Source organism: Chrysochloris asiatica, unplaced genomic scaffold, assembly GCF_000296735.1.
Source record: "Chrysochloris asiatica unplaced genomic scaffold, ChrAsi1.0 scaffold00061, whole genome shotgun sequence".
Classification (NCBI taxonomy): Eukaryota; Metazoa; Chordata; class Mammalia; order Afrosoricida; family Chrysochloridae; genus Chrysochloris; species Chrysochloris asiatica.
In genome coordinates, this window is record NW_006408579.1 from 269,211 (window position 1) to 282,667 (window position 13,457).

Consider the following 13,457-nt stretch of genomic DNA (forward strand, 5'->3'; position numbering starts at 1 on the left):
CCCACCTTCCCAACCCCCAACACAGACCTCCCCTGCCCCCTTTCAGTATAGTTTCTTTTTCTTAGTACTTTACAGAAGTGGTCTTATGCAGTATTTCTCTTTTTGCGACTGACTAATTTCACTCAGCATGATTTTGTGCCTTTTTTTTCTTTTATTTAATGGAAATACTTTTATTTGACACCATAAATGGTGAATGTACACATATACCTCACTAGATAGCATACACAGGAATCAAATTGATTATACATCTGTGTAAAGAGATAGTGAAGAAGCTCAATATCATCAGTCAGAACAAAGCCAGGGATCGACAGCAGAATAGACCATCAATTGCTCATATTCAAGTTCTAGTTGAGGCATAAGAAAATCAGAATGAGCCAAAATATGACCTTGAGTATATACCATCAGAATTCACAGACTATCTCAAGAATAAATTTAATGCTTTAATGCACTGATCATTAATGACTGAAGACCAGATAAATTATGGGATGACATCATAAATGTATGCAGAAAGTCATTAAAGACAGGATAAAAATGCTGCTGCACATATAAAAATACTATTATATACATAATCCTGAAATAATGATAATCTATGAATGGAGGCATAGTTAGACAAAAAGGTTAAACTTGCAGATTTTGTATAAAAAATCCAAGAGACTGGTGATCAAGAAGGTGGCAGACTATGCAGATATTCTATTCAGACCTTCTACAAAAGATTTCTAAAAGCCAAGTGAAATCGTTACAGATAACAATCATGGGATCTAGAGCTTCCAAGGAAGGGATGAAGATACTTGGTGCTGTGGGTTAATGTGCTGGACTGAAAAATCAAATTGAACCTCAAAGGCAGTGGTTCAAGCTCACCAGCCACTCCTCGGAAACCTTATACAGGGTCGCCATGGGTCGGTACCGACTCGAAGGCACTTAACAACAGCAACAACAATCAAAAACTAATTAGATAAAGAAGCATATGGAGTGGTGAATTGCTAATTTTCCTGGAACAGAATGGCCATTTGAATTATTGCAAGCAGTGTTTGGATTGGGGTAGGAACCAGAATACTGTTTTTCTTGTGAACACCCATTGGGGTCTTTGGAAAAGAGCCTATGGGTGGGTGTGCCCTGTTTCTCTTTGGTGGTCTCCCTCTTTGCTTAGATTTTGTGGTTGTACCACAAATTCAGCTCTCTGATGGGTTCAGGAAAAGTTGTGAATTTGCAGTTTATGGTACTAGTAAAGTCATCTGTATTTTTTAAAAGTTTGATTGTTTATATATTGACTGAGAGTTAGTCTTTCTTGTTTTCTATATTCTTTAGTAAGGAGCTCTGGTAGTGTAGTGGTTGCAAGTTGGGCTGCTAACCTCATGGTCAGCAGTTTGGAACTACCAGCTGTTCCACAGGAGAAAGATGAGGCTTTCTGCTCCTGTAAAGATTTACAGCCTTGGAAACTCTATACAGGTTACTATGAGTCGGAATTGACTCCATGGCACATAACCACCACCACCATATGCTTTAGTACCCATTCCTTTGCATTCTACCTCCACACTGCTCCAAATCGCTCCCTACATGCCCAGTTGCCTAGTATATCTTCTTGTTGTTGTTATGTGGAGTCGGTTCCGACTCACAGCGACCCTATACAGGGTTTCCAAGGCTGTAAATCTTTACGGGGGCAGAAAGCCTCATCTTTCTCCCGCAGAACAGTTGGTAGTTTCGAACTGCTGACCCTGAGGTTAGCAGCCCTATTTGTAACCACTATGCTATCTTAGGTATTTCAAAAGTACATCAAAATTCTGTATATCCAAAATTTAATCCAGTATCTTAACTCTCAAATTTGCTGTTCTAACACATCTCTCTCTTTGTTAATGGCATCTATTATTCTTAGAGTTGTCATAAAACAAAAATCTAAGCATCATTTTTGCTACCAGTGTGGCACTATAGGATACACACTGGACTGTTAACTGCAAGGTCACTAGTTCTAACCCACCAGCCACTCCTCAAATACCGTATACAGGGTCACTATGAGTCAGAACCAACTCAAGGGCATGTAACAGCAACAATATCCATCTTATCACCACGTTCTATCAATTTTGCCTCCTAAAAAACTCTTGAATCTGTTCATTTCCCCCCTCCTCTACTGCTGTTTAAGGAGTCCTGGTGGCTAAGGAGTCCGGATGGCACTGTGGGTTAGGCACTGGGCCCCTAACTGCCAGGTCAGTGGTTCAAGCCCACTAGCTGTAGAAGAAAGATGAGGCTGTTTGCTCCCATAAAGATTTACAGTTTCTGAAACCTGCTAATACTGTTAGAATAAAAACCAATATTTTTAGCAGAGCTTTGAGAAGATTGTCTGGTTTGACCACAACCTACTTTCCAGCCTACCAGTCTTACCTTGTATCATGTCCAACAATACAGATAGAGTCTGAAATTTGAAAGGCACATGCATGCTAGTGCTTTATGCCTCTTTGTTTTCTCAAGTATTCAATATAGAATCCATAACTTCTCCATTCTATGTGTGTAATTCATTTTTTTAAAAGCTTTATTGTAAATTGAGTGAAGGTTTAGAGATATCATTGGTTTTGCATTCAATAGATCAAATACTTTGCTTCATTATAGTGATTGGCAACCCCCTGCATGTACCATCAATTAACAGAATTTACGTGTATTCACTTTAACACTTACTCTCCATCCTGTTTCCCACTACCTTCATCTTTTCTCTGCCAACCTTCCTCTGGTTGTATATTGCCTACCCCATCACCCATATTAACTCTCTAGCCTGTGAATAATTTCTTTCCTCTGCCCAGTAACCATCATAGAATATTTCTTGTATTAAGAAAACCTTTTCTTAACTTTTTATAGCAGTGGTCTCATACAGGATTTGTCCTCCTGTGATTGACTAATTTCACTCAGCATAATGTCCTTGAGGTTCATTCACGTTGTAACGTATTTTGCAGATTTCATCATTATTCATAGTTTTGTGGTATTCCATTGTGTGTATGTACCAAAGTTTGTTTAACCATTCAGTTGGTTGGCATTTAGGTTGTCTCCATGTTTTTGCTATTGTGAATAGTGCTGCAGTAAGCATGGGTGTGCAGATATCCATGTCACATCTCTTATTTCTTCAGGATCTATACCAAATAGAGCGATTGTGGGGTCACATGGTATTTCTATTTCCATCTTTTAGAGAAAGTACAATACCATTTCCACAGTGCTTGTACCATTTTACAGTCCAATTAGTAGTGTAGGAGCGTCCCAGTCTCTCCACATCCTAGCTAGCATTTGTTGCTTTTTGTTTTCCTTGAACTTTGCTATTAATTATGGAAGAAGATGATAACTCATTGTTCTTTTAATTTGTATCTCCCTCTGGTAGCGTAGTGGTTACGAATCGGGCTGCGAACCTTAAGGTCAGCGGTTCGAAACTACCAGCCGCTCTGCGGGAGAAACATGAGGCTTTCTACTCCCGTAAAGATTTACACCCTCGGAAACCCTGTACAGGGTCGCTATGGGTCAGAACCGACTCGATGGCACTTAACAACAACAACAATGGCTAATGATGTGTTTGTTGGCTGCTTGAATGTCTTCTTTAGTGAAGTGTCTGTTCATGTTTTCTGTTTGTAATTACTTTTTTCACATTAAACCTATACTCTAAAATATTATTTTTTGTAATAATTATTTGCAAAGGATTGATCCATTCATGTTCTTGAACAAAGCTAGTATCAGGACTTTGGACTGGATCACTCCGATGAGAATTTGAGTTTCCACTCCAGATATGCTGAAGCAGTATCTACATTTTAACTGGATCCCTAGGTGATTCTGTTGTACACATAAGACTTTGTAACTGATTTTTTTTTTATGGGTATATAATTCTTTTTTAAAATTTTTTAATTTAAGGTTTTTATTGTGGATTGAGTGAAAGTTTACAGGGCACATCATCAGTTTCACATTCAACATTTCATATGCATTGTTTCATTACATTGATTATAATCCCTTCCATATACCATCAGTAAACAGTATTTCTCTCTATCCACTTTAGCTTTTTTAAAAACACACAAACAAAAAAAACCACTCAGGCATATATAATAATTTACATCTCCAAAGGGCACATTCTGCAAGTCTGCTCCTGGTCACCAGCTCTTAGTCCTTCTCTTCTTAGTCCATGAACCTAGAGTCCTCAGCTGCTCCCCTTCTCCATGCCCCCATCTCTGCCTCCATCTCTGGCGCTGCTGCTTCTCTGGATAAGGTCCCGCATTCTACTTGTGCATTCCTTTCTTGATGGTCCTAGCATCCTCTGTTTCTGGACTGTAAGATTAACCACTCCCCTTTTTTTGTTATAAAACTTTACCTTTACAAGTGTGACAGTCGCGATTAGTCATGATAACAATTATTCACTATTGAATCTTACGAATCTTATCCCCATCTCCTTTCACCAGACCCATCTAGACAAGATGATAGCTATTCAGTGGGAACCATTTCTTTGCCCCCATACTCTTAAACTAAGCTCCCTCTTGAAACAAGCCAGTCACTTCGTGCCTTTATTGCCCTCTCATTTTATGTAGCCAATATCTAAGTTGCCCATCCCTATCTACCCTGTGCACAGAGCGGATAACATTGATATTTGATTTGAAGACTCTTTCCCTCTCTGTTGGTATTTAGAGTAACTACTGCTCTCAGTATAGGTCAGGCTCATCATGAAGATGTATCTTCTGTCACTGTAGTTGTTTCAGTCTGCTTGTCCTTTCTAGTGGGAATGTCTCACCTCACAAGGTTGTGGATGGAACTCAGAATTCCACCTAAGGTCCTATACTCTGTAAAGGCTTTGCATGAAGCATATTTCACTGGGCAAGCTGTAGAACCCCTTTTAGGTATTCTAATCAGTTATAGGCTGAAGGCGGGCTTATAAGTTTTCTCTAATCATGTTTCCCAACATTCCTTTCTATCCCACTCAAGTGTCTATTTTACAGTCGTAGGCAAGGGAAACTAATATTCATAAGGCAGTCAAGGATTTTAGTATTATTTACCCTCTTCAAGCTATACCTAGATCCCTGTATCCCAGAGCCCTGTTGTTCCAAGGTTGAGTATGCATCACTATTTACCTCTGTCCCACTAGGCCATGCAAACCTGTCTCAGTGTTCCCCTATCTTGTTCTTCCACCTCCTCCCCCCTTCTTGTATTGCCCTCCCAACACCCAAAGTAAATCCCCCACCTCAACCCCATTGTGGTTACCTTATAGTCCATTAGTTCTTCCCTCCATTTAAGATAGTCTATTTTAACCAGTAATCTACCTGACCTTCCCACCACCTGGATCTCTGTTCTTCTGTGTTTACCATTTTTCACATTGTAATTGTTTTGATCATAGACTGACCTCCCAGATCCTTTGTTCTTTTATTCTGTTCTTGACTCTTCCATTTGTTGACTGAGTTCAGGTTGATGCTGCCACATACGTCATTCTGTAGTTGTGTGTGTTCTTGTTGGTTCTCAGTCCACAAAACTTCCTTTAGGATTTTTTTCATAGCAGGGTTGGCTTTGGCAAAATCCCTTAGCTTCTGCTTATCCTGGAATATTTTGATTACACCATCGTATTTGATTGACAGCTTTGCTGGGTAGAGGATTCTTGGGTGGCAGTTTTTTTCTTTCAGTGTTTTATATATGTCTCCCCATTGCCTTCTTGCCTGCATGGTTTTTGTTGAGAAACCCAAGCTTAATCTGATTTGCTTACCTTTGTATGTTGTATTTCTCTTTTCCTAGCTGCTTTCAGGATCCTGTCTTTATGTTTGATTTTGGAGAGCTTGATTATTATATATCTTGGTGATTGTCTTTTAGGGTCTATCCATCCTGGGGTTCGTTGAGCTTCTTGAATGCTTATCTTTTCACTTTTCATGATGTTAGGGAATTTTCTTCCAGAAGCTCTTCAACTGTCTCCTCTGTGGACTTGTGTGATTGTTCCTGTTCTGGAATGCCAATAATTCTTATGTTATTCCTCTTCATGTTATCCGATATGAATCTTAAGCCTTCTTCAGATTTTTTTTGTATTTGTTCTTCTAAATAGCGTTGAGAAATTTATCTTCTAGCTCACTAGTTCTAGCTTCTATCTCTTCAATTCTATTCCTTTGCCCTTTCAATGTATTGTCCATTTCTGATATTCTATTATTAATCATTTGGACCTCTTTCTGTAGGTTTTGAATTCTTTCCAATGCTGTATCTATCTTATTTGCTTTTTCCTGTAGCTCTTTCCTGACTTCTTCCTTATATTTCTCAACTCCATTGTATAGTGTTTTGATACATTTTGGGATCATTTTTCTGAATTCCTTCTCAGGCATTTCCAAAGCCTGCCCATCTTCCAGTATGGAGTGTACGTCTACTTCCAGCTCATTTACCTCAGTCACTCTGTCTCATTTCTGGACATGTGCAGATATGGTCATCTGCTTCTGTTTTGGGGCATCTTCAGGGGTTAATCTGTGGCCTTAATACTTAGATGGATATGTATTTTGGTATTTTTTATGCTGTCTGAATGCCATGTAGATGTGATCAGGAAATAGGCTTCCCTTTTCACTTTTCTTCCTGAGAAATTTCAAGATACCATTGTTGGTTATTTTGACGTAATTTAGGACTTAATTTTCAGCCTATTTCCTCTTTTGTCTGCTTGTCTTGCTCTACAATCCCCGTTCAGGCCTTTTTTCTAGTTGTAAACAGTTTAGGGCCGGCTGTGGCTGTTTGGTTTTAATTGGAAACTGTCGCTTTAAATTTCGAGGAGATCTATGCGCATGCATAGTAGAACCCTCCAAGGGTGGGGCTGGTGTGCCCACTACTCAGGCACCCCTGTAGTCACCAAAATGGAGGTGGACAGTCAGCATGGGACCAATGAACAGCTACCAAAAGAGAAGAATGTCCACACCTTTATCTCTGCGGTTCTGCCAGGCGTCTGTGGCCGCTCTGATCCTTTCCACGCTTGGTCTCACCCAAGATGGCGGCTCCTGGAGCAGCTGAGCCTCCCTGATAGTAAGCAATGGATTTCTTGCTTCTGCCACAAATTCCCCCAGCTGTAAACCTTCCAACCTTCTAAATATTCCTTTATATGTGGTTCAGAGTTCTGGGACCATCCCCTGAGCCTGCTTGGTCGGGTATTCTGTGTTGTTGTTGGCGGAGCACTTTACTACACTTCCACTTGATCCGCCATCTTGTTTGTTCTCTTTGTAACTGATTTTTATTATGCCTGGGGTATGAAAACTCTTCTCCATGAAACCAAAGTAGTACTTTAAACTGATGTGAAAATATTTGAAAAGTACCACTAGAGTGATGATTTCTCTTTCCATTTTAGGGAGATGAGGACCATGTTGTTAGTTTATGCTATGAGACCATTCATGATAACCATTCAGTATTACTTTTCTGCCCATCAAAGAAATGGTGTGAGAAGCTGGCAGATACCATTGCCCGAGAATTTTATAATCTACACCATCAAACTAAGGGTAAGTTACAGATGGAAATGAAAGTCTCCCAGAAATGACAGCTTGCTTGAAGGTAATGTTAATGACCATTTTAGCAACTCTGTTTTATCTTGTCAACACTTTTCCTTAGAGGACTTTTTTACAAAACTATGCTTTTATGAATCTAATCTTCTCCTTGTCCTCGGTATAAAAAATGAGTCATTTTCAGTTTGTTAGAACACTGGATGTATAGTTATATAATAAAGTTCTTCCGGGATTATATGGCTCTGAAGCTGTATGCCTAGCTTCATGTGTACTCATTTTTCTGGAGAAAGGGAGCATAGCTTTTCTATATTTTTAAAGCAATGTAAGCTCTTAAAAAGATTGTCACACACATATGCATGTATATATGTATGTGTAGTTGTTAAGTGCCATTGAGTCAGTTTCAACTCAGAGAGACCCTGTATAGGGTTTCTGAGGAGCAACTGGTGGGCTTGAACTGCTGACCATGTGGTTCAAACCAACCTTGCAATACTGCGCTTATCCTAAGCACCACACCAGGACTCACTCTCTCTATATATATACATATACATATGCGTACGGAGCCTTCAAAAAGTTTGTGGAAAAATTATTATCTTTTCATTTCATTTTTTCATGAACTCTCTGAAGCTCCTTTATAATCTTTTTTGAAGTATAATTTATACAATAAAATGTTCCCATTTAAAATATGTATTTTGGTGAGTTTTGACAAATGCATGTGCCTGTTTAATCACCACTCTAATCAAATGTGGAACATTTCCATCACTCCAAAATGTTATCTCCTGTTCTTTTGCCATCAGTCTCCTCCCTCCATCCCCAGCCCAAGCAACTGCTGAACTGCTGTCACTCTAGATTATTTTGGTCCTTTTCATATAAATGGAGTAATATAATCTGTATCATTTTATGCTTGATTTCTCACTCAGCATAATTTATGAGGTTCATGTGTGTTGTTATGTAATTTGTTCTATAGCTGAGCAGTGATCCATAATATAGCTATAACTATTAGTATATATTTTTAATGATTTTCACACGAATACTGTTTTCTTACCATTTTTATTAGCTTATGTTCCCTTGGGGCATAAGATAAATTTAGGGAAGACAAAGATCTGTTCTAGTCATAGAATATTAGAATATTTTTCTTTGTTATACCCAGTGGCATCCTAAGGCCAGGTGATGGATATTGCAAGCCTAGCTCTAACAAGTAAATTTTTCCTGAAGGGTTTATAAACTAGGCACTGTTTCAACATTATAATCTCTTTCCCTGTTCCCTCTGAATTGATTCTTTCTGTACCATATCTTTTTTTTTTTTCCTTAACTTTTTATTGTGAATTGGGTGAGGGTTTATAAAGCAGATGATCAGTTTTACATCCAACAAGTCACGCATTGTGTTTTATCTCAATGACTGCAATCCCCTGCATGCAGCAAGAGTCATCCTACTTCTTCCCTGTGCTTCCTATTTTCATTCCACCATCCTTCCCAACCCCTCTGAATTTTGTCACCATCTTGAATGGTTGACCATTCCTTGGTTAGCATACCTGATTAGTGTTTTAGTCCCCACTGTAAACACTTATCCACCACTTGGTTAAAAATCGTTCCAGACATGAAGAGTTACTGAGGATGATAGTCTCAGGTTCCTCCAGTCTCTTTCTGACCAGTAAGCCTGGTCTGTATTATAATTTTGAGTTTTGTTCTACACTGTCTCCCACTCTATCCAAGACCTTCTAATGTGCTCCTTTTCAGAGCAGTTGGTAGTGGCAGCCAGTCAGGCACATCTAGGTCTTCTGGTCTTAGAGTCATGAAGACTGATGTTTATGTCTTCCATTACTCCATTAGACTATTGTTTCCATGTGTCTTAGATTTTCTTTGATCTTCTTTCTTCTACTATGGAGAGACCAATATTTGCACCTGAGATGGCTGCTCGTGACCTGTTAAGATTTCAGTCACTGCTCACTAAATTGGAATGTAGAACATTGTCTTTGTGGACTTTATTATGCCACTTGACCATGGTGTCCCTGAGACTATTGTTCTGAGCCCCCAGGCCGACAACTCATTGCCTCAGGTGTTTGGTAATGCCCCCTGTATGCTCCACCTCATTCATAGGTGTGTTTGCAGCAAAGGTAAATACCTATGTACAAATGTCCTCTGTCAAACCCTTATAGATTTGTGGATATACACCCACTCTCCCTCCCATACCATTCAGCCTGTGTATCTGTCCATGTATCTACCTGCATGAGTACTGTGTCTATAACAGTATTTACCTCTGTCCCCTTTTAACTCTTACATTTCTCTCCATACCATCACTTGTCTTCATCATTCTTCTGCCAATCTCCCTCTTGTTATATATTGCCTTCTCCATCACCCAAGTTAATACATATCTACTCTGGTATGGCACTGTAGGATCAGCACTGGACTTTGAACCATAAGGTTGGCAGTTCAAACCCACCAGCTACTCTTTGGAAACCCTATACAGGATCACTATGAGTCAGAATCTACTCAATGACACTTAACAACAACAACACCCTCTAGCCAGTGGATTACTCTTCCTTTCCACCCACCCTTGGTAACCATCAAAGAATGTTTCTTTTAGCATGTAAACCTTTTCTTGAGTTTTTACAATAGTGGGCTCATACAATATTTGTCCTTTGTGACTGACTAATTTCACTTAGCATAATATTCTCCAGGTTCATCCATGTTATCAGGTGATTCACAAAGTCATTATTACTTTTCAGTGTTGCATAGTATTCCATTGTGCCTATGTACCAAAGTTTGTTTATCCATTCTTCCAGTGATGGGTATTTAGGCTGTATCTATCTTTTTGCTATTGTGAATAGTGCTGCAATGAACATGGGTGTCCCTATATATTTAATCGTGTCATAGCTCTTGTATCATGGGGATACATACCAAGTAGAGGAATTGCTGGATCATGTAGTATTGCTATTTCCAACTTTTTGAGGAAGCACCATACCATTTTCCAGGTTCCAGTCATCTATTCTGTCTTCTGCTGTTTGTATGTTTTTAGCACCGTTTTATAACCCACTAGCTATGTAGGAGGGTCCGAGTGTCTCTACATTCTTGCCATCGCTTGTTTTTTTGTTTTTTGAACTTTGTTATTAATGATGGAGTGAGGTGATATCTCATTATTGTTTTGATTTGCATCTCTAATTGCTAGTGATCACAAACATTTCTTCATTTGTTTGTTGGCCACTGAGTATCTTCTTTGGTGAAGTATTAGTTTATGCCCACTACCCATATATTGTAGTCCTGGTGTGATGCAGTGAGCTAATACTCTGGACTGCAAAGTCACTTTGATCTGCAAGGAGTGTGGTTCTAGCTCACCAGCTGCTCCTTGGAAACGCTATACAGCAACAACAACAACCCATATTTTAATTGGGTTATTTGTCTTTTTCTTGTAGAGGTGTTGTATTGTTGTTGTTAAGTGCCCTCGAGTTTGGTTCGACTCATAGCAGCCCTATATGGGGTTTTCAAAGAGTGGCTGGTGAGTTTGAACTGCCTATTTGTGGTTCAACCAACAATGCAACCTTGCAGTCTAGTGCTTTATCCCACAGAGTTACACCAGAGGTGTTGTAGTTTTCTATAGGTTTTATAGATTAGTCACTTGTCTGACTAAGTCATTGTAAAAACAAAAAAATTCCCATCCTATGGCCCTCTGTTGGTGAAATCTTTTAATGCAAATTGTTATTAAGTGCCATCAATCAGTTCTGTCTCATAGTGACCCTATGAGTTTATGAGGAGCAGCTAGTGGTTTTAAATTGCTGATCTGTGGTTCATAGTCCAGTGCTGATTCTACACTCCACATAAATGCCTAATTTTTAGGCGGTTCCAGTCATCTGTTTTGTCTTCTGCTGTTTGTATGTTTTCAGTTAATTTGATAGTGTATTTATGCCATGTATCAAAGTTGGTCCCTATTATTTTCATTGATGGTATTTATAGTTCTAGATTTTAAATTGAAGTCTTTAATCCATGTTGTGTTTTTTTGTATGTGATGTGAGATGTGGGTCATGTTTCATTTTTCTGAAAATGTATTTCCAGTTTCCATGGCAAAATCTTTAAACTATTCCATGATGACTTATATTCATAAATAATTAGAATCATTATTACTTTCTTTTCTTGCAGTCCTGTTATCTTGATTTAGAGTTGTTGTTGTTAAGTGCTGTCGAGTCGGTTCCGACCTGTAGCAACCCTGTATAGGGTTTCCGAGGAGCCGCTGGTGAGCTTGAACCACCAACCTCTCAGTTCAAACTGACTTTGCAGTCCAGCTTATTAACACACAGCACCACACCAGTGGTTCCAAATACTAGTCCTTACCCAGTGTTGGTCTCTGATGAAATTTTCACTGTAAAAATAAAGATAAGTGAATAAAATTTTCACAAAACTGTAGTTTAAATTCTGAAATTGTCCCTCCTAATTATTTAATGTTAAAATGATGTTTCTTTTCAAATGAAGATATATATGTGTGTGTATCTATACATTGAAAAAAAAATTGTCCTTTATTAGAAAATTAACAACCTTTTGTCAGTTTCAAAAATTTACAGAAAGTTTATCTAAAAACATTATAAAATGTATTTTAAGAAAGGTTTTAATAGTTCAGAAATCAAAAAGTCTGGGAAGCTCTTTAGCAAAGTTCCTGCCTCTTACAAAGTTAAAGGTCTTACTAGGGAGGAAGGCGGGGTCCTGGTGTGGTGCTGTAGGATAAGTATGTAACTGCTAATTGCTAGGTTAACAGTTCAAACCCACTAGTCACTTCTCAGAAACCCTATGATGGTTATGTGCCGTGGAGTCGGTTCTAACTCATAGTGACCCTGCATAGGGTTTCCGAGGCTGTAACTCTTTACGGTAACAGAAAGTCTCATCGTTCTCCCGTGTAACTGCTGGTAGTTTTGAACTGCTGATCATGAAGTTAGCAGCCCAACTTGTAACCACAATGCTACCAGAGTTCCTTCAGAAACCCCATAGATGGTCACTATTAGAACCAACTTGACCGTGCTTAACAACAGGGAAGAAGGTTGCACAGAGAGGCAAACAAAACAACAGAAGGTAATGTTTGATCATTTACCAGATTGTTGCCAAAGAGGATAGACTAATCCTGGGCTAAGATAATTGTCACAGAAAACCCGGTTTTGTGAATGGAGTTTAGATTAGAACACATTTGGGCCAATGGAACTACAAACACAAAGGTCAGGAGAAGAGAGTAAGATATGCCTGCAAATGCTGAGGAAGTCATCCTGGTTAAGGAGTTTGGGGAAAATAGGAGAAACGAAAAGTCAGATTTCGGAAATTTTGGCTACTCGGCTAAGGATTGTGAACATTTATCCTCCAGGAGAGATATATAAATGGTTTAAGCTGTTAAGTCATGCTTAGAAATTTTTTGGTTCTAGATAGGCATATTATTGTAACTGAGTGTAGACTGGGTTCTACTTTTTCTAGCCCTCTCTATTTAACCTTGGATTCAGGATGAACTTCCTGAGTACCCAAAAGAGCAGATTGTTTTTGGGTGGTCAGTTCCTATTCATGGCTGGCCTGAAATGGACCCTTTATCTAGCTCCCTTCACTTTGAGCAATCGGTTGGACCCAGTCTGTAGTACCTAGAGACTACAGCTTGTTACCTGTCCTTTGACCTAATAGAAGACTTTGTGGACAACATTTCGACTCTCCTATTGTTTGAACAGACAGTCAGCACACACAGTTTCTTGGAGTTGCCCACAGTTTCTCCTGCTACTTTCCCCAAAAATGTCCTATTAACACATGCAGGCTAGCTACTTGCTGACAAAGAAAGGCTACACTCAGACATTTCTAAAGTGTACTGGGGAAGTTTTGTTTATGATGATTAATGAAGGGCTGAGGGATTTTACCCCTTTCAAATCAACCAAATCAAATAGAGTATGTGTTGAAGACATTTTATCGGCATTGAGGTATATTCTCTCTCTCTCTGTATATATATATATATATATTGTTGTTAATTGCCTTCCAGTCGGTTCCGACCCATAGCGACCCTGT

The 13,457-nt window shown here is 39.0% G+C and overlaps 1 protein-coding gene across 1 annotated transcript in view; it reads left to right on the forward strand.

The window, feature by feature from the left end:
* The window catches only part of POLQ (polymerase (DNA directed), theta), a 178,955-nt gene that overhangs the window by 43,614 nt on the left and 121,884 nt on the right, over window positions 1-13,457 (forward strand). The window contains exons 7-8 of the mRNA XM_006864198.1: window positions 7,298-7,468; window positions 9,409-9,508. Coding sequence (XP_006864260.1) covers window positions 7,298-7,468; window positions 9,409-9,508 — 271 coding nt within the window. The remainder of the gene's footprint in view (window positions 1-7,297; window positions 7,469-9,408; window positions 9,509-13,457) is intronic.